The sequence below is a fragment of the Heptranchias perlo genome, chromosome 2, assembly GCF_035084215.1.
Source record: "Heptranchias perlo isolate sHepPer1 chromosome 2, sHepPer1.hap1, whole genome shotgun sequence".
NCBI lineage: Eukaryota > Metazoa > Chordata > Chondrichthyes > Hexanchiformes > Hexanchidae > Heptranchias > Heptranchias perlo.
This window is the reverse complement of record NC_090326.1, coordinates 124,477,786-124,500,063: the sequence shown is the minus strand read 5'-3', so window position 1 is coordinate 124,500,063 and position 22,278 is coordinate 124,477,786. Positions and strand designations below refer to the sequence as shown.

The window sequence follows — 22,278 nt, the reverse complement described above, 5'->3', positions numbered from 1 at the left end:
TATGTTTTATGGGGTGTCATTCAATCACCATCTATAGTATGGTTAATGAAGAGTTACAGTTATTGTTTGAGCCCAGGAGCAATTTAGTTGTTCAAGCAGCAGGAGAAACATTAATTGAGCAGTAATGAAGACATTTGTACCACACCAGGTATTGAGGATAGCAGGTCTTGACACAGTACCCTCTTTTATATTGACCTGCCTGTCCTTAGTTCATGATAATTCACAGGTGAGTAGCAAATATTTAATCACACAGCAAAAGAAAAATAAAACTTGTTATAAATTAAGATGTTGAATATTAATAGCAGACTTTTCTTCTTTGTGATTTTTTTTCAGATTTATGATGGAGAAAATATAAACAGCCCATTAGTTGGCACTTACTGTGGTTCTCAACTGCCATCTCCCTTTGTTTCCTCCAATAACTTCCTTACTGTGAGGTTCATCTCTGGCTTCTCAATCGAATTAGCTGGCTTTAACGTAACATATATAGCCAATGACTGTAAGTCAAATGAGGGCATTCAGTGAAGATTGTAAACAATAATAGAAATGTCTGGGATATTTTTGTGTGTTACTAAGGAGAGGCATCATATATATTTTAATTAGAATATAGCAATTAGGAATTATATTTTAAAAACATTGCTAGCAAAAGTGAAATACTTACCTAAATCTCCTTGTACTTTATATGAAGATGTGGATTAGCATCTTGTAGTATCATCATATATACTAGCACGGTGATTTTTGACATCTCTTATCACCATGAACCTAGCTATATATCAGATAGAGGTGACATGTGCTCATGCTCTAATTCTCACCCCTTTTCTCCTGAATACATTAGGATACAGTTCCAAGGGCACTGGAAATCCTCTGACAACCTTGCCAAGTGGCCATTTTTCATTTGTGACCCTACATGGTGTCAGCAGGCAATTTCACCATGGGATGGGGGAGGGAGGAGAAAGAGACAGCGCAGCAAAACCTGACATTATCCTCAGTTATGGTCTTTCTAGAAAAATTTATAAGACAGCAGTCTGGAACCCTAGCTGATTTTCCTTCATGCCTGAGGACTCTAAAGTCAATTGCGAATCAATAACTTAATTAGAGGCCAGGAGAATGGTTGATGTGTTAGGTGAAAATGTCCAACTGCTGCGGTGGTGAAGTTGCAATTAAGATATGTTGGGATTGAATTTCCGCGGGGGTTCTCCCAATTGTCTGCTGTAACTTCGGTGGAAGATCCGTGGAAACCCCAGAGAAACGGTGTAAAAGCTATTCATACCATCTCTGTGAGGTTTCCGTGAATCTTTCGACGAAGTTACAGTGGACGATCGGGAGAAGCATATTGTTGGGAAAGAGTAGGGGGATCAAACCCAAGCAATACTGGCACTAACATCCTTCACCTTGATAAGCAGAAAATTCACCCACTGATTTTGTTTAATTTAAACAGTACCACCCCTTTAATAAGAAATTGCATACAATGGAACAAGTTGACAATTAAGTTAAACAAGGTATATCCCTACCTGGACAGAACAAGGTTTACTTGAATAATTTTTTATATTATTTGTGCAACAACAATTTTTTTTCAAACTGAATTTTGATGGTGCATTGGTGCCACCTACTGTTTAATAACAAACTGTCAAGGATCTTTTCCTGTCTGTGATAACCAGCAGGAATTCAGTTTTAATTTTATCATGTAATGTGACTGCAATATTTCAAATTGTTAGTGAAATTAAGAAAAAACAACGCTGAAAAGAAACTTCAACAAAGATAATGGGCCAGAATTTACTGTAGCTGGCGAACGAACGTTAGACTGTTCGTTAGACTTGCCTTTGCCCGTTTACAAGTTGCTGTAAGTGAGAGATCGAAACAGCATGGCGCCCTCTATTGGACATCTGGGATCTATGTGAACAGGGCAAGCAACTTAACCGTAACTAATCAGATTGAAGCATTGTTGAATGAACAGCGCAGAGTCTGAATCAGGAAGTATAAGTTAGAATAGTGAATCCAATGTCAAATCAGGTACGGAAAGTTAAATAAAGTAGGGATTAAGAGAGAGAGAAAAAGAAGAGACAGCGAGAAAAAGTAAAAAAAATTTAAATTTTTTAAAAATCTCCAACAATGATTAAAAGCTGAAGGAATGAGACTCCACACTTGTAAAAGTTTATTTTCAGTGCCAGAGAGGTTGTTTGGCAGTAATTACAACATCACACCAATAAAAGGGTACTTAGACTGAAACGGACAAGCTTTCTGTGACGAGTTTAGTTCCTATCTACCATTCAAATACAGAAACTTCACGCCGTTCGTTCAATGGTGGGGCAGACAGCGAGATGCTGTTTTCAGGAAGCTATCGGCGGAGCGGCACATCCTGGACAGCAAATTCCGGATTTTTGCGTTTAACTACGCATCTGCCTTCACCTGAAGCTGCTGTGCGATTTGCTTATAAATAACGATGAACGTCATTAGCCTCACTGTTATTTTGAGAGTAAATTCTGTCCTATTATTAGTTTTCGAAAGTACTAAAAAATTCTTATTCATTCAATTTTCAGTTGCAATTTGTCAATCTATTCATTTGTTTTTTTTCTAGTGCTATGTGGTGGAGTATTCAATGCTACCAATGTGCCTCAGATCATTACATCTCCCGGTTACCCACATAAGTATCCCCCCCTTACCACGTGTCACTGGATCATCGATGCTCCTGCACAGGAACAAATCAGAGTGACAGTACAAGAAGTCAGTTTATCAGCCAACCCAAACTGTACTTTGGATTACTTGGAGCTTAAAGACTGGCCAGAGGTCAGACAGATATTCAACTATATTATTGTAACATATACATAGTAGCACTATTCAGGATTCAGGGAAGAATTAACTGTTCATCAGCCTGAGTTCACACACCATCAACTTTCGTACAATCTTTGCATCAAGGAAAGGTTTTATTGTTTGCAGTTTCTCTCCTTGTGGCAGTTATTTTCCTCCCTATTCTGTATTCTTTTAAATTTTCTTTTAAGGAGCAGACAAATTAGTTGTGGTTCATTCTTTGGAGGCAGAAAAACTTCTGTTTGGTTTGTCACGTAAAAAAAAAAGTCAAAAGAGCAAAACAAAGGAGAGAAACTGCAACTAATTAAAATGAACAAATTTGCAGGCAGGCTGCCCCCGTCTCCACCTCAGCTCTGCTTCCCCAAAACCACAGGCTTCATGGGTGCCTCAAGCAAGCTTTTAGCATTAGACAGTCCCAGGTGAGTTATAACATGGATTTGACACAGGGTAAAGCCCCTTCATAGCATCATACAACACAGAAGGAGACCATTCAGCCCATCATGCCTCTGCCAGCTCTTTGAAAGAGCTATCCAATTAGTCCCACTCCCCTTCCACCCTGTTCCAACCTCAGAGGAGTACCACTTACTGTACCAGTAGGATATTTTTAAATTTCATCAGATCTCTCTGAGCAAGTGCCAATTAGTACGCTTTTTGTTGTTAATTTTGTATTTAAACACCCAAGTTCATACACTTAAGATCTTTAACAACACCAAGGACAGGATATCAGTCTGAGGTGGATTTGAACCCTGGTCTCAGAGGTCAGCGGGGAAAGAAAGGAAACAAGAAAACTTGCATTTATATGGTGCCATTCATATCCTCAGGATGTCTGAAAGTGCTTAACAGTCAATGAATTAATTTTTGAAATGCAGTCACTGTTGTAGGGAAATGCAGCATCTAATTAGCACACAGCGAGGTCAAACAAATAGCAAATGAGATAAGTGACTAGTGAACCTGTTCTGGTGGTGTTGGTTAAGAGATGAATGTTGACCAGGAGTAACATAGGGTTACACAGGGGGGAATTTTAACCCCACAGGATGGGCGGGGCGGGGGGGTGGGGAGATGGGGTATGTTTTAAATTTCAAAAATCGAAAACCCAATCCCAAGCTGCCTCCAACGCGCCCACTTCCCGTTTTAATGGAGGCAGGTTGGGGAGCGGGTGAGTTATTTAAATATGTTAATAATGCTGTGTGCCTCAAATTTTAACTGACTATTACATTTAACGGCTGTGGGCCAGAAACCTGGCAGCTGAAGGGAAGCGAGAACCTCCAGATCCAGCAGGTAAGTGCTTTTTAGAGCGCTGCTTGTGGGCCAGGAGGAAAAGGAGTGCATCCCCCCAGCCTCCTAAGCAAATCTGCCATGAATCGGCCTCCCTCTCCGCAATCCGATGCCAACCCCCCACCCCGATCTCTCCCTGACCACAATCTCCCCCCGACCCACCATCCCTCCCTCCCTCTACAATCTCTCCCCCCCCCCCCCCCCCCACTGACCCGCGATCTCTCCCCGACCCACGATTTCTCCCTCCTGCCCGACCCATGATCTCCCCATCCCTCCCTCCACAATCTCGCTCCTACCCCCCTCCACGATCTCGCTCCTCCCTCCACGATCCCTCTCCTCCCGCCCTCCACGATCCCTCTCCTCCCGCCCTCCACGATCCCTCTCCTCCCGCCCTCCACGATCCCTCTCCTCCCGCCCTCCACGATCCCTCTCCTCCCGCCCTCCCTCCACGATCTCTCCCTCAACCCACGATCTCCAGCCCCATTCCTGACCTACGATCTCTCCCACCCTTCCTCCCTTCTTTCCACTCCACTCCACTCCACTCCTGGGTTGCGGCCTACCACCGCTGGCCTTCCTGCCTGATAGCCAGCCAGCCGTTCAACCTGGCTGGCTGCCGGCTGGGAAATGGAGACATTTTTTTTAAATGAAGCGCTGCCGTTAAATTCGGCAGGACCTTGGTGTTACATTTCCGGGTTTCCCAGCCGCTATGACCTTCACCCCCCACCCCACTCCCTCTCCACCTCCCTATAAATATCAGGGCCATTAAATCTACAGCTCATTAGTAGGATTCCCTACTCTTCTCAATTAGCGCCATGGAATCTTTTCAATCCACCTGAAGAGGCAGGTGAGCCTCACTTCTGAAAGACAACACTTCTGATAATGCCGCACTCCCTTCAGTGCTGCACTGAAGTGACAGTATGGGGTATATGATCAAATCCTATAAATCCACAATCATCTGATTTATCAACAAGAGTGCTACCATGGAGCCAAGGCTGACACTGCTGCACTGACACTGCTGAGCCAGACTGACACTGCAGTATTACAGCCACTGTCCCATCCAGTTCCCTCTACTGCTTATTTTCAATTTACTTGTATATTCCCAGTTAGAGCCAGAACTTTCTGATACAGTAACCAAACAATAATTTGGCTTTATACTTTATATCAGGTAAAGTAAAATTCTTTCTGGCCTTGAGGGCAAAAAAACTATTGAAGTTTTGATATTTTCAATAGAATCAGTACAGAGATTTCACAAGACTTTAGTGATACCATGAAATTAGGTCTGTGAGGGGGTTGCTGCAAACTTGTCAAGAAAAATATTTTAAATGTCATCAGGAACTGGAGTTCATCTGAAACAAAAGTGTTATCCAATGTTTCATGGATTTAAACCTTTTACATTTATGTTTAAAATTATTCATTTTTCTAATTTCAGAGTGATTTTGGGCAAATTCATCGATTCTGTGGTTCCAATCTAACTGCCCTAGATTTCTATTCATATGACCGTACAATTAAGATCGACTTCACATCAAAGACGTACCAGAGTGGAAATAAATTCCAGCTAATGTACGAGGTTGCAGGTAAATCCTTTGACACTTTTTTTTCCAAAATTAACAAAACTAACTGCGTGCATTTCCTTTATATCAGCTAAAATTCTTGGGGTCAAAATTCCATGGGAGCTGTCCTGGGAATGGACCTGGTGCTGGGTGGAACTTCTGTCCACTGCTTGCCTGACCATTTCCTGGGGTGAGGGATATTTAAATATTTTAGTCAAATGCCAGCACCATTTTCAGCACAGGTGGAAGGGGAGGAAAATCATAGTGGTGCCTTGTCACAGCATAACTGGGGCTGCAGTCCCAGCCTAATGTTGAAAAAAAATGTCAAATGCCAGCTCCGAAAATGCAGTGCCAAAACTGGTCTTTTAAAAATTTTAATAATCTCGTCCCTTCCCGTCCATACTTTGGTTCTTAGCAAGGCATCCCCTGCACACAGCATTGCTAGGACGTAAATGATGGGAAATATGTCGTATGGCGTATTGCCATCATTTGGCCTTCATTATAATAATTATGCACCTGAGGTCACTTCTGGCAGAAAATGCCGGAAATGCTGTCGGGGCAGGGAGCCAATTTTCCGCCCCCACCCGTCCAGATTATGCTGGTTTCCCAGTATAACTTGAAAGGAAATTTGGCCCCCTTCATCTTGAACGACTTAGAAAAGATATTGTTTCAACATAAGTATCAAGTTCAGCTAAGAATGTTGTCATTGACTGCATTTTAACAGCCACTTTACTGTGTTAAAGCCAGCTCATATCCACAGTGATTTCAATCCTCACTAACCTCACCTAACCTAACTGGGACTTTCCAGTATTAATTACATGTACAAATACATGAGCATTTTTATCACTGACAGCTCCCCAGCTGAAATAAACAACACCAATGAGACAGAGTGTGTTGCAATAATATGTGTAGCACATTTACACAACTATTTTGGTTTTATTCAAAGGACTATCGTTTCTTAATGGTTTCAACATACATTTTTTTTCTTATTTTATATTATTTCTACTGGTCAGTGGCTCATATTTTCATTCCGATTTGACATACATCTGCTCCCCCCCTCAAAAAAAGATAAAACCAGGAGACTACTTTAAAAGTTTTTTAAACACCCGCACTTAGGCCCCACTTCCACCAGTTTTGGTGAGACCCAGATGACCTACGGCATTGCTACACCAGATCCTGAATAAGGGAGCCCCTGGCCCTAGCTGCCCACCCCCTCCCCCGCCCCCTCTTGCATTGATGATCTTGTAGGGGGTGAGCAGAGTTTTGGCCCCACCCCCACAAGACCATCTTGGAAGCTGGCTGAAGGCTGGGAGACCACCCGAGCTTACGGCCTCTCTGTAGACTCCTGCCAAACAACCATCTGTTTTCGAGGCCATCGTATCTTCTGGAGTGAGTGATTTTAGATTGTTGTTTCGCAACATTTTAAGTTCAAAGAATTTTTATTTAATCTAGATTAGTCCTCAAACTCCAGATGGATTTTGGGAAATTGCTGTTTTCCTGGAGTTTTGCCTGTTTACAGTTCACACACTGACACTGAAATAAACATTGGACCATAACTTGCTGTCACAGGGCATCTAACAGCATCTGCCATTAGTTAGACTTACCCTTACACGTTTAGGTTTTTAAATTTTTGCCTGGTAAGTTGCTGAAAGTACGAAGCGATAATGTTGCAGTGAGGGAAACAGGGCATCTGAGACCTGTGTGAACAGGGCAAGCAACTGCGTATCTCCTGAAACAATCAGATTGAAGGATTGTGAAATTAACAGCACAGGGACTAAGAAGGAAGTGTAAATTAGCGTGGGTGAATTCGATATCAAATCAGGTACAGAAAGAGAAATAAAGAGAGGGAAAGAAAGATTGGATGAAGAGGGGGAGAAAAAAGAGACAGAAAGGAAAAATAATTGTTTTTTTTTTAATTTTACATTTTTTAAATCTCCAACAACAATTAAAACCTGAAGGAATGAGGCTCTACACTTGTACTAGTTAATCTACAGTGTCAGAGAGGTTGACTGGCAGTAATTAACACTTATCACGTACTTAGACTGGAATGGACAAGACTTAACTTTCTGTGGTGAGATTAGTTCGTATCTACCGCGTATCATAAGAACATAAGAAATAGGAGCAGGAGTAGGCCAATCGGCCCCTCGAGCCTGCTCCGCCATTCAATAAGATCATGGCTGATCTGATCCTAACCTCAAATCTAAATTCATGTCCAATTTCCTGCCCGCTCCCCGTAACCCCTAATTCCCTTTACTTCTAGAAAACTGTCTATTTCTGTTTTAAATTTATTTAATGATGTAGCTTCCACAGCTTCCTGGGGCAGCAAATTTCACAGACCTACTACCCTCTGAGTGAAGAAGTTTCTCCTCATCTCAGTTTTGAAAGAGCAGCCCCTTATTCTAAGATTATGCCCCCTAGTTCTAGTTTCACCCATCCTTGGGAACATCCTTACCGCATCCACCCGATCAAGCCCCTTCACAATCTTATATGTTTCAATAAGATCGCCTCTCATTCTTCTGAATTCCAATGAGTAGAGTCCCAATCTACTCAACCTCTCCTCATATGTCCGCCCCCTCATCCCCGGGATTAACCGAGTGAACCTTCTTTGTACTGCCTCAAGAGCAAGTATGTCTTTTCTTAAGTATGGAGACCAAAACTGTATGCAGTATTCCAGGTGCGGTCTCACCAATACCTTATATAACTGCAGCAATACCTCCCTGTTTTTATATTCTATCCCCCTATCAATAAAAGCCAACATTCCGTTGGCCTTCTTGATCACCTGCTGCACCTGCATACTAACTTTTTGATTTTCTTGCACTAAGACCCCCAGATCCATTTGTACTGCAGTACTTTCCAGTTTCTCGCCATTAAGATAATAACTTGCTCTCTGATTTTTCCTGCCAAAGTGCATAACCTCACATTTTCCAATATTGTATTGCATCTGCCAAATCTCCACCCACTCACCCAGCCTGTCTATATCCCCCTGTAGGTTTTTTATGTCCTCTTCACTCTCCACTTTCCCTCCCATCTTTGTATCATCTGCAAACTTTGATATGTTACACTCGGTCCCCCCCTCCAAATCGTTAATATAGATTGTAAAGAGTTGGGGACCCAGCACCGACCCCTGCGGAACACCACTGGCTACTGGTTGCCAGTCAGAGAATGAACCATTTATCCCAACTCTCTGCTTCCTGTTAGATATCCAATCCTCCACCCATGCCAGAATATTACCCCCAATCCAGTGATTCTTTATCTTGAGCAATAATCTTTATGTGGCACCTTGTCGAATGCCTTCTGGAAGTCTAAATACACTACGTCCACTGGCTCCCCTTTATCCACCCTGTACATTATGTCCTCAAAGAACTCAAGCAAATTTGTCAGACATGACTTCCCCTTCATAAAGCCATGCTGACTTTGTCCTATTAAATTATGTTTGTCCAAATGTTCTGCTACTGTCTCCTTAATAATAGACTCCAAAATTTTACCCACCACAGATGTTAGGCTAACTGGTCTATAATTTCCAGCCTTCTGCCTACTACCCTTTTTAAATAAGGGTATTACATTAGCAGTTTTCCAATCTGCCGGGACCTTTGCCGAGTCCAGAGAATTTTGGAAAATTATTACCAAAGCATCCACAATCCCTACTGCCACTTCCCTCAAGACCCTCGGATGTAAGCCATCAGGTCCAGGGGATTTATCCGCCTTGAGTCCCATTATATACCATATATGCTGGTCTCGCCAGCACCCCGAGAACAAATAATAAAAAAAATGAAACCAGGTCAATCCTTATGAGAATGATGTGAAAATCATGTCTAAGAAGTACTGCTGCTGACAAGTAAGTTTGTTAGTGGTCCCTGCAGCTAACAACAGAACAGGGAAACTGGCCCATGATTCTTGGAAGATGAAAACTTAGTAAGAGGCACAACAATCATTAATGCAGTGATAGAATCACATCGCCATCCATTACTGTTTGTTAACCTGGTAAATTATCTTTCAATACAGCAAGATCCTGTTAAATTTATATATGTTTGTATCTAATAATTCATGTTAAGTCACAGCATTTTCTATTTAAGTCCACAATAAATTAATCATGTTAAGCTTTGTAGTAAGTTTTACTGATATATGATTCTGAATATTTGCACATCATAAATACTCTTTTCAGGCTGTAGCAGACAATACAACCAATCATTTGGTTACCTGAAGAGTCCTGGCTGGCCGAATGTCTATCCTCATAATCTAGATTGCACAATCATTCTACGAGCCCCAGAGAGCCACAAAATCTCTCTCTTCTTTGATGCCTTTGACATCGAAAGCCTAGGTGGATGCAACAATGACTACTTAGAGGTGAGATAGCTACCTGTAATATGTCATGACATTAAATAATTATTAGCCAGGAAATCAGAAAGCAGACAATTTCACTGCCGCCTAACCGCAATTGTGATCTGCTTAATTTTCAAACTGGTCTTTTTAGAGCTCCCTTTTAATAGGCAATCCTATGCTTATTAAAAAGTAAATTGTGGGCAGTAAGTGTCAGTAATACCTTCTAGAAAGGGGCTTCATAAAAGAGAACTGAAGTATTTCTTGTTGCTGTAACAAAAATTTCTCAAATAAGTATTTTACTTAGTGCTATCTCTGCTCGAGTTTTTTGAAGAAAATGAAGTTTAAAGAAGGGTTGGCAGAAAGGTTCGTCTGCATCAGAGACACTTTGCCATTACCAGTCCTTACCCACAGAGCTGTGTTTACATAACCAAGCACACATATCCGGGAATGTCCTAGTAGAATGACTTTGCAAGCTACGGTTCACTGGGGAGGCAGTGATGGAGTTGTACCTTCTCCTGCAATCTGACCTGCAGACAATCTTGACTGGGGGGACAGCACTACCTATGGCAGTGAAGGTGACCACTGTCTTGAACTGCCTTGCATTCAAATACTTTCAAGCTACCCCAAGAGACATCTGCAACTTTAGTCAACCCTCAGTGCTGAGACACATCAAGCAGGTCAAAGGTGCTGTATCTACCAGTGCAAACAACTTCATCAGTTTCCCCATGGAAAAGCAGCAACAGAGAAGGTACTGAAATTCTTTCATGTCACCATACTCCCCAAATTACAGAGGTAATCATGTGACCAAACAGTCTCCCACACAGGATGCCATGGCATTCTTGAACCATAAGGGGATCCAATCCATCAAAGTCCAGGTGGTCAGGACCATCAACACATGATCATTCAGGTGATTGCTGCTTCCCAGGCATCAGTCAGACAGCAGTCACAATTCTTTTATTTTGATGCAATCCCCTATAACTGTTTTAGTGGATGGAAAAAGCAGAATTGAAGGATGGCTTCTAGGAGACCAAGGCTACCCTATACAGCACTGGCTAATGACACCCTTGTGAAATTCACAGATAGAAAATGATTGCATCTACCAGGGTGATAATAAAAAAAAATTCTTGGTATCTTGAAGCAACAATTCAAATGCTTGAATGATTCAGGCGGCTTCTTGGAGTATAGTCTCCAAGATCACCACCATCTACTGCAAGTTCTATAATTTTGCTATCTGAAGAGGCCTTACCATCGAGGAGGAGACTCATCCACAAACAAGACCAGCTCAGGACAATGACAATGATTTGAAAGATATCATTGCTGAAATACCTTTGCAGCCTGGAAGAGGCTTGATATAGAAGGCATTCATCTAAGTGCCTAAAAACCCCATTTAACCAACCATCCCATCCACATGTGCACTATGCAGTAGCCCAATACACCTTCACCAACATTGTCCTCTGTACTACAACTGCCAAGGGTGCCCACTGTTTGATCTGCTGCTACCTTATTTTGCACCATCAGAAGTAAACTCTGAACAAAGTTGAAATAATGTGCAACCAATTTATTTCCCTCAAGTGATCTTTGTAGATACATTTACTGTTTTTTCATCCCGATGCTCCCCTTGATGACAATGGATGATATGTTTTCTACAACCTATTCTACTGGTACTTCTAAGGGCTTCCTCAGTGGAAGACATAAGTGAGGTGGCTGGTTTCTGGATGATGTGGAGATGCCGGTGATGGACTGGGGTGGACAAATGTAAGGAATCTTACAACACCAGGTTATATCTGACGAAGGAGATAATCTCCGAAAGCTTGTGATTTTAAAATAAATTTGTTGGACTATAACCTGGTGTTGTAAGATTCCTTACATTTGGTTTCTGGATGTCATTGGAAGCCTCTTGGGATTGACATGGCTCCATACCTCCTGTGCTGGGCCACGAGACGGCCCTGCAAATAGTCTGGCCACATCCACTGCTGCAGTGGCTGGTTGGTCCTGCCTGCTTTCTGGGGAAGTTCCTAGAAGGAGCAGTTAAAGGGCTCCAAGGGTTAAATTATGAGAAGAGATTACATAAATTAGACTTGTATTCCCTGGAATACAGAAGTTTAAGGGGTAATTTGATTGAGGTCTTTAGGATTTTGAGAGGAATTGATAGGGTAGATAGGAAGAACTTTTTCCGCTGGTCGGGGAGTCTAGGACAAGGGGACATAACCTTAAAATCAGGGCCAGGCCATTCAAAAGAGAAGTTAGGAAACATTTCTTCACACAAGGGGTGGTACAAGTGTGAAACTCTCTCCCACAAAAAGCAGTAGATGCTAGCTCAATTAATAATTTTAAATCTGAGATTGGTAGATTTTTGCTAGCCAAAGATATTAAGGGATATGGAACCAGGGCGGGTAAATGGAGTTAGAATACAAATCAGCCATGATCTCATTGAATGGCGGAATAGGCTCAAGGGGCTGAATGGCCTACTCCTGTTCCAATGTAGAGGACACACACCATTCACTGTCACCAAAGGGAAGCACAGGATGAAAATCAGTGACGGGAGGGGAGGCGAACTGAATGAGGCAAATTGACATTGCCCTGAGAGATAGCAGCCTCATCCATGTCTACCTAATCATGACCCCACTTCTGCCAGTCCCTTAGCGTACCCACTGATCTGCATGGGAGCAGACCTCTGGATAACAGTGATGTCTTCTTCTGCGACTAGGACCTGTGACTGGTTCTTGGAGTATAACTATAGTAACAGAACAGGAACATATGTTAGAAATCTAGCATGACAGTTATTCACAGGCCAATATACTGTATGTCATGGTGTTGTACTTAAGTATTTGCATGTGAGAGTGATTTTGAGTGCATGCGTGACTGAGTAGAGGAGAAGAAACAAAAGGAAAAATATGGTTCAGGACCTCAGTCTAGGGAAGGTCTGTAATTTCATCCTCTCATATTACCTCATGCTCTCATCACCAATGCTGACTCCTTGAAGGCACTCAAAGGACTTGAAATTGTAGGGCTCTCCCTCAGTGTGCTTCTGCTTCCTCTTATTATGTGATACCTTGTCCTGCAAGCAGAGTAGTGTTGAAAGTTTCAAGAGAACATACAGTGACACTCAAATACCTACCCTAGATCTCAGCATGTGTGAGAAAATGAACACATCATGTTGGATGAATTTTTTCTGAGCACACCTTTAATGATAAAGGTGTGGCAAGAGCTTCAGTTGTGATTTGCAGCTGGAACGTGTGCCTTGCTGCAATACAGGTATACATGTTAAGCAATCAAATAGCTGTGTGATCGTCTGAGTGTTTTGCATGCAGCCACAGGTTGAGATGCAACTATTTATATCGTGCATTTTTAAAATTTATTTGTTCATGGGATGTGAGCGTCGCTGGCAGGGCCAGCATTTATTGCCCATCCCAAATTGCCCTTAAGAAGGTGGTGGTGAGCCACCTTCTTGAACAATTGAGTGGCTTGCTCAGCCACTTCAGAGGGCGATTAAGAATCAACCACATTGCTGTGGGTCTGGAGTCACATATAGGCCAGACCGGGTAAGGACGGCAGGTTTCCTTCCCTAAAGGACATTAGTGAACCAGATGGATTTTTACGACAATCCGGAGTTTCATGGCCACCATTACTGACACAAGTTTTTTTAAAATTCCAGATTCTTTACCCATCTACTTGTAAAAGGGATAGCCTTAACATGATAGACTTTTGATGCCTGAAAACGTCTTACACATATGTCTCCATGTTCTCTGTGTAGCAATGTTGGCATATACCATTGCTGCCACCTCCTCCAAGCCACTTATGGGGAAGGTTGTCCAAAATAGTGGAAGGAATCTTCCAGGCTGTACAGCCTTTAAATTTGGCAAAAATGTACTTACTTTTAAGTGATTGCTACAGCGTTAACACCACACATAATCCTGTACCTCCCTCCCCACTGTATGAGCTCCTAGCAGTAGGCTAATTTCACACAAAGAGCTCATTGTAGATGCAGAATGAATTCGGACCCAAATGTTACCACACCAACAGCTGTGCACAAATTGGCTGGACGCAAAGCCGGCTCTGCACCAATTACAATCACTCTACACTCAAAGCAGAAAATCAACTCCAGTATTCAAAGAATGAGGAAAACCAAATTGAAGATGGGTTCTTTTATTTTTTGTGACTTATGGGGCTTGATTTTTACTCAGAGCCGGAACCCAGTGGGTGGGTAGATGTTCACGTGGGGAACTCGAAAGTCAAGTGAGTGCATCGCAATCTGCCGTCGCAACTCAATTAGAGGTAATTATTTTTGCTTCCGGGTTTCCCACGTGACATCCAGCCAGATTGACAGGCTGCCTGGTTGTCGGGAGGGAAAGGACCGACGAATCGGAGAGGATAGAGGGAGAGATCATGGGCCGTGGAGGACATCATGGTTTGGGGGGGGAACTTGGAGAAGATCGTGGGCAGGGAGGTGATCAGATCGGATGTCTGATGAAGAGTCAGAGGTTGAGAGGTCTACTGTCGGGTGTGGGGGTGTCTACCATCGGGAAGGGAGGTCTACCATCAACAGGGGCACTACAATTGTGGTGGGGGAGGTCTGCCATTAGGGGACGTTTACCATCGCGGGGGGGGGGGGGGGTCTACCATCGGGGGCAGGGGGGGGGTCATGCCAGGTTAGCTTGTTGGGCCTGGATGAAGCACTCCTGCTCCTCTGGGTCCACAAGTAGTGCTATATATAGGCACTCACCTCATGGATCCAGCCCTTCTCACCTGCTTTAACCTGACGAGAATCAGAAGCCATGGGAAACCTGTGCAGGTGAGGTTAAATTCATTTCAGCTTTAGAATCCACAAAAAATTAAGTTCCTCAACTATTTCAATGTGGTACACTTCCCTTTTAATAATCCGCCCACCATCATTAAATGGGGATGGGACTTCCGGGTTTTGGTTGTGTGCGCTTCCAAACATGCCTGTGTTAAACCCGGAAGTGGACGTGTTGGAGCCGGGTTGCAGTCCCACTTGAAAAAACTCTTATTTTTACCTCCCACCCATCTCCAACCCACCCGCTCTTTGGGGTTAAAATTACCCCCATTATCTCACAGAATATGACTTTTGAGTGGTGTTACTAATTTCATACAGACAATTAAGTGCAGAAAAAGATTGAACTGTAATTACTTACTTTTTATATATTTTCTTATATATGTTTCAGATACGAAATGGTACAGATAGTAATGGACAAGTGCTTGACAGGTTCTGCGGTAGAACACTGCCCAATCCCATCTTCCCAAACTTCCATGCACTTACCCTATATTTTAGAAGTGATGTCCTAACAAATCACAGTGGTTTTGAGATCACCTGGACATCTTCTCCAAATGGTAAGAAACAAATATGAATCAAAAAGAGCTTATTTTATCATTTAGTATGCAACACCTAATAAACTCTCGATAAAACTCCAACTTTTCCAAAAGATTCATTTACTTTGCGGTGTTAGTCACTGAATTTTTCAGTTATCAAATGTAAATTAGGGCCGTCTGTCCTCTGCCCTACTCTCAAATAACACCAGAAAAATGGGCGCATTGCAGAGGGAAAATGGACGATAATCCTTTGCTCCCATTCTGCTCCTGAATAGCACTGCACCCTCTCTAAGGCCTTGACATCCTTCCTAAAGTGTGGTGCCTGGAATTGGACACAATACTCCAGCTGGAACCTAACCAGTGTTTTATAAAGGTTTAGCATAATTTTTTTTTAATGGTTTCTTTGCCACTTTAAAGAAAATATTTAAGTCTGTTGTGGCTCCACAACAGCAACTTCAAAAATTTCTCAGGCCGGTTCCAAATCTCTGCTGAACTAAACTCTAAGAAGTCCAACAGAAATGGTTCTCCACTCACAAGGGATTTTTCCCACTTGCTTTTGTACTCTACATCTCTATTTATAAAGCCAATGATCCCATATGCTTTTTTAACAGCCTTCTCAACTTGACCTGACACCTTCAAAGATGTGTGTACATACATCCCCAGGTCTCTCTGTTCCTGCATCATCTTTAAAATTGTACTATTTAGTTTATATTACCTCTCCTCATTCTTCCTACCAAAATGTATCACTTCGCACTTCTCTACATTAAATTTCATCTTGCCGTGTGTCGGCCCATTTCACCAGTCTGTCTGTGTCCTCCTGAAGTCTTTTACTATCCTCTTCATTGTTTACTACATTTCCAAGTTTCATGTCATCTGCAAACTTCGAAATTATGCCCTGTATACCCAAGTCCAGGTCATTAATATATATCAAAACGAGCAGTGGTCCTAATACTGACCTCTGGGGAAAAGCACTGTTTACCTCCCTCCAGTCTGAAAAACAACCATTCACCACTGCTCTCTACTTTCCCTTAGACAATTTTGTATCCAATCTGCCACTGTCCCTTTAATCTCATGGGCTTCAATTTTGCTAACAAGTCTATTATGTGGTACTTTATCAAACGCCTTTTGAAAGTCGATGGGGTCGATTTTAGGATGGCCAAGCGGGTGCATTCGTGGCAGGAGGGCTCTAAAAATTCGGGATTCCCGGGGCAGATCCGGAGCCCGGCTCCAACCCGCCCACTTCCGGGTTCCCCAATGACGTGCTTAGATGCGCACGCAGCCCCCGCATGCGGGACTCAACAACCCTCAACAACTTCTCCTCCGGATCCTTCCAGGGTGCCACTGGGGACATCGCCGGCGTCTCTCAGTCGTCTGCACAAAAGAGCCCTGCAAATACACCTGCACCCCCTCTGCAGTGACACAATGGATCGCATCAGGTGTGGGTCTTCATGGTGATCCTCAGGAAAGGGAATTATTGCACAAACCAGACAAGATTTGCAAAGACGTGGCAGTAGTGGTGATAACAAATTTGAACATGCTTTGCAAAACAAACGAAAGTAAATCAAAAACATGACATTCTGTCATACACCCTTGTGCATCCCCTTTGTGCTCACAAAACCTTAGCCGTACGTTTACGGGAACGCCTACATGTTGCTACCCCTGTGGCTTCAGCAGAGGTGGTGGCAGGTCGCTCTTGTCCATGCCCTGACCGATGAGATGCTTTGCACGGACACCCTCTGGGTTTTGGTGCCCGTGAGGGCCCCTCCATAGACTGCTCCGCCTGCACCTGTGCAGGGGCAGACTTGGCCACCTGGAGAGGAGGCAGCATTGCGGGTACTGGTTGAGGGGGGCAACGGGTGAGACATGGGAGCGCTTTGAGTGGTGTCCCCACTTCCATGTCCCCTTTTACCATCATCCCTCTTTAAGGCAGCAGAATGTTGCTCACCCTGAATCCGAACGGCCGTTGTCAGGGCCTGGATGGACTCATTTTTGAGCTGTGCTTGAAGCTCAATGGAGGCTAGCCTTTCCTCCATCGCAAACATTCCCACACCTACCCACGACACTATCTCAGAGATGCCTTCACGTCCCTGTGACAGTATTCCACTCATACAGAAGTTGGACTCCTCCATCCTCTGCGCGATTGTGGAGAGTGCACGTGGCAACTGTTCCAGTACCTTAGCAATGTGCTGCTGGCCCTCAATAACTCTCCTTTTCATGGCTGGCCCCCAGGGTTCAGCATCTGGGTCCAACTGAGCAGAGCCTGGAGAAGAGTCCTCCCCCGACGCGGACTCTCCACGGCTGCCCCTGCCACCAGGGTCTGCTCGTGCTCACATGTGCGTGGTGACTCACCACGTGCAAGCCCAACTAAGTGAGGACGGGGACCCACCGAGGTGTGTGTATCTGTGCTGGTGGATAGCTGGCTCAGATGTGACGATGCCCCCTCAGAGGCCGGCAGGTCCTCTGAGGAATCACCCTCCGCAGTCACGGCGGTCGCAGATGGCCCTGCACGAGAACAGAAAGCAATATTAAGCATGTGGACAGACGTTGCGGTGCTGCAGATGCCAAGTAATGCTAAGATCATTTGCTATCATGAGTGCTGAGTGTTAGATTTCTGTCACCAGCCGCTTGTGCACTCCCAGTCTCGGCGTCCGCCACGGACGGGCACTCCAGCATCCAGCTTAGTTCCAATGCCTGCTGCTCCGCGTCCGTTAAGATCACCTGGTGGACTGCGTGACTTTTCTACTTTGAGTACTGCCAACCTTTTAAGTACCACCTCTTCGTCTATTTTTATCCTAGCCAATATCTCTACTATCTCCTTCTTTACTGTGACATTGGCAGCATCCTCTTTTTTTTTTATTCGTTCATGGGATGTGGGCGTCGCTGGCGAGGCCGGCATTTATTGCCCATCCCTAATTGCCCTTGAGAAGGTGGTGGTGAGCCACCTTCTTGAACCGTTGCAGTCCGTGTGGTGAAGGTTCTCCCACAGTGCTGCTAGGAAGGGAGTTCCAGGATTTTGACCCAGCAACGATGAAGGAACGGCGATATATTTCCAAGTCGGGATGGTGTGTGACTTGGAGGGGAACGTGAAGGTGGTGTTGTTCCCTTGTACCTGCTGCTCTTGTCCTTCTAGGTGGTAGAGGTCACGGGTTTGGGAGATGCTGTCAAAGAAGCCTTGGCGAGTTGCTGCAGTGCATCCTGTAGATGGTACACACTGCAGCCACAGTGCGCTGGTGGTGAAGGGAGTGAGTGTTTTGGGTGGTGGATGGTGTGCCAATCAAGCGGGCTGCTTTGTCCTGGATGGTATCAAGCTTCTTGAGTGTTGTTGGAGCTGCACTCATCCAGGCAAGTGCAGAGTATTCTATCACACTCCTGACTTGTGTCTTGTAGAAGGTGGAAAGGCTTTGGGGAGTCAGGAGGTGAGTCACTCACCGCAGAATACCCAGCCTCTGACCTGCTCTTGTAGCCACAGTATTTATATGGCTGGTCCAGTTAAGCTTCTGGTCAATGGTGACCCCCAGGATGTTGATGGTGGAGGATTCGGCGATGGTAATGCCGTTGAATGTCAAGGGGAGGTGGTTAGAACCGGTTGAACCAGCCCCCTCCTCCTATTTCCGCAATATCATTCATCATACCCACATTTGTTATGCCTGTTCCTCCACTCGCTGCTTGGCACCACGGTGTTGCCCCTTTACCAGTTCCCACCAAGACTGACTGTGGGGGTGGCTGGACTCCTGCGTGGCATGCTGCTGGCATCCCGCCATGACACAACACAAACTCATTAACAACAGATGACATCTTTAAGTATACGTGAAGACTACCAACATGCAAATCACAGCTTGTAGCAGGCATAAGTGGATTTAAAAACTTTCTATTGGTCATCAGAAGCTGTCAACATGGAAAACTTACTCCCATTATCTGTCTAATTCCATGTCCTTCAGGCTCTTTAATGAGGCTCCCATTTGACCTGCACCTTTAAAGTTACGGCTACCTTGAAGGCTCAGGCAGTGCCCAACACCCTCTGGGTTGCTCCAATAGAATAACCTGTTGTGTGCCTGTGATGTGCAAATCAGGCCTGACAGGAAGATTGGGCTCCTGGTGCAGACTATTTCAGGTGCACTACCCCCGAATTGCTCCCAGACAGTACCAAGAGAAGAATAATGTCCCTTAAACTTGCTGCACTAGGCGTCTGCTTGACAAAGTTATCCCCTATATCAAGGAACAATCAATGCACATGAAGTCATAGTACACTTTCATTGTGTGATATAAATGAATCAACTGAGTCCATAATTAGCTGCATTTTAACATAGATCATACCATGTAGATTCCCAGTTGCAATCTTTTAACTGTCATACGGTTTATTATAATATTGTGCAGAAAAATGTTTGTATGTTGAGGTTATAATGAATATAATTCAGATCTTACTAAAGCTGACTTTTTGACCAATGGTTCCTTTCTCCTGTACAGGCTGTGGTGGAACACTATTTGGCTCCAATGGGTCATTTTATAGTCCTAACTATCCTGCCACCTACGACAACAATACCGACTGTGAGTGGATAATTGTGGCACCAATAGGACGAGTAGTAACAATCAACTTCCTATTCTTTAATATTAATGACCCTGGTGACTGTATCAAAAATTACTTGAGGCTGTATGATGGACCGGATTCCAGCTCGCCTCCCATAGGACCATACTGTGGAGGGGTATGTAGAAAAAGTGCTTGTTCATAAATAAATTCATTTTCTCCCACATTTTTCATTATTTTTTATTCACCAAAATCATCTTTTTTTGAGGAAGAGGATGAACTTTAGAAACCAAAGAGCTATCACATAAAAATGTGTTGTGGTTTAAGAACAAATTTGTAGAAACTGAATTATATTGTGCTCTAGAATAAACTACTTCAGCAAGTTAATTTAATTTCACAGACGTGGGCACCTACTGAGGATGATATTCATCCAGTAGATAGACTCAGTTGAATAACACATTGAAGGTTTATTTTTATCACACTGATTAATGTGTTTGTACTAAATTCCAGTCTGCACTATTGTAATGCAGTCATTAACTGCTTTATTACAAATGGGTTGGCAAGGCACTAAGATAACAGCAGTAGGAATTTCACATTAACACATCAACCAATGTGTCAAAGTTAGCGCTCAGAGGGAATTAAACCCTATACTGTATCATGACATCAGTTCTGTCTATTGGCTAAATAGTTTATCCAAATGGTGCCTCACATATTTCCCATATATATTATGAGTATAAATGGACAACTACATTTTTAAAATTTAAACACAAGTAAAAGAAATATATTTGATTTACTTTGAGGATAGGAAGAAACTTTGAAGAACCTTTCACAGGAGAGTAAATTAATTTGGTAGAGTTCACGATAGAATAAATTGTACCTGGACTGTGGAAGCATGGGTTTGATGGGTGAATGGCCTTTTCTCATTTCATGCTTTATTATGGTTGAAGTTACTTCTTGTTCTTTATGTATTTTTTGATCTGCAAGAACATGCAGTGCATTTGTACTCACATTTATCGTATCCCCTCTTTTCTTATAGGAAAGTAACATTGCTCCTTTCACTTCTACATCTTATCGTGTTTTTGTGAAATTCCACGCTGAATATGCAGTTTTACCCTCTGGCTTCAGAATAACATGGACCAGTTGAAATTATTTTTGAAGAATAAATTAATACTTACAATATGAATTAGAATGCTACTGTTTTGCTTTACTTAAATTGTTAGTTTCAAAATTATTATTTTGTAGTACTGTGTGACCCTTGTAGTGGCCAAAGATGAATGCACCAGAAATTTGCCAAATTTGTTTGTACATCCTACTTTGCAAAAGTTTTGGAAGTGTAAATAATTCTTTATTGAAGAAAAGCCAGATAATTTTGATAGCTTTAGCAGTTCCCAGAATATTATCCGAAGTGACAGGAAGGGGAAAGTATTGTTATCATAAAGAGGAGGTCAGTATGAGAGAGAATAGAATGAAGGAAACAGACAGAATTACTGAAAGTTAGATATGAAGGTCAGAAGTACATACATGGGACTAATGTGAATAAGGGAAAATTGATTTGTAAAGTTAACCAGTAAATAATGTGAAAGGAAGAGAGCACATGGCACAGATAGTTGGGTTGAAATGGAATTGAAGATCAATAGTAGTACTTTGTATCAATGTAAGAAAAACATAAAATAATTGTTTATTGCTGGCATCACAAAGAAGACCTGGAATCCATATACAGAATGTAAAATTGTAATGAATTTTGCTTCCATGCTGGTGTAGAGTTTGTTATGTCAAAATATAATGTTTCTAATAGAATAAAGAGTCATGCAAAGCTAAGTATAATTGGCTGATGTTTATATTTATTGAATGGCATTAAATAAAAAATAGGTTCTCGGTTAACATTTGTTAATAAGATGGGATTGTTCTCCTTAGAGCAAAGAAGGTTAAGGGGAGATTTAGTAGAGGTGTTCAAAATTATGAGGAGTTTTGATAGAGTAGATAGGGAGAAACTGTTTCCATTGGCAGGAGGGTCGGTAACCAGAGGACACCGATTTAAGATAATTGGCAAAAAAGCTATGAAATAAAAACAATTTTCAGTTGCATGTATGCATATAAATTTTAAAATGACTTCCCATTAAGAGGAAAAAAACTTGGATTATATTAGTATCCTGTCATTGCTGGAAACTATGTTCCTGAGACTGATGGAATGAAAGGTCTAGATTTTCCTCAACAGCAGTGTTCTCACCGGAAGTTTGTCGGGCAGATTCTCTGCCCACAGGTATGACCCCATCATATTTTCCTCAGGTTAATTATCATATTTGTGGCAAACTCCCAGTGCTGTCCTAGGGAATGAGGCAGGTGGGAAATCCAGTGCTGCTTCAGTAATGAATTGGCTGCAACAGCTTAAAAGGATATGGCACCATGGACCAAGAACAGTGATTGAAAGAAACCTGCCTGAGATTGCTGCAGCGAGGTCCAGTCCCCTCAAGTTCTCAGACC

General features: G+C 42.9%; 1 protein-coding gene across 1 annotated transcript in view; it reads left to right on the top strand.

The window, feature by feature from the left end:
- cubn (cubilin (intrinsic factor-cobalamin receptor)) overlaps positions 1-21,615 on the top strand; it is a 347,393-nt gene extending 325,778 nt beyond the window's left edge. Inside the window, exons 47-53 of the mRNA XM_068007070.1 lie at positions 334-496; positions 2,573-2,781; positions 5,507-5,651; positions 9,790-9,971; positions 15,131-15,296; positions 19,740-19,975; positions 20,834-21,615. Of these exons, the coding sequence (XP_067863171.1) occupies positions 334-496; positions 2,573-2,781; positions 5,507-5,651; positions 9,790-9,971; positions 15,131-15,296; positions 19,740-19,975; positions 20,834-20,941 (1,209 nt within the window). The 3' untranslated portion in view covers positions 20,942-21,615. The remainder of the gene's footprint in view (positions 1-333; positions 497-2,572; positions 2,782-5,506; positions 5,652-9,789; positions 9,972-15,130; positions 15,297-19,739; positions 19,976-20,833) is intronic.
- The last annotated feature ends 663 nt before the right edge of the window (positions 21,616-22,278 follow it).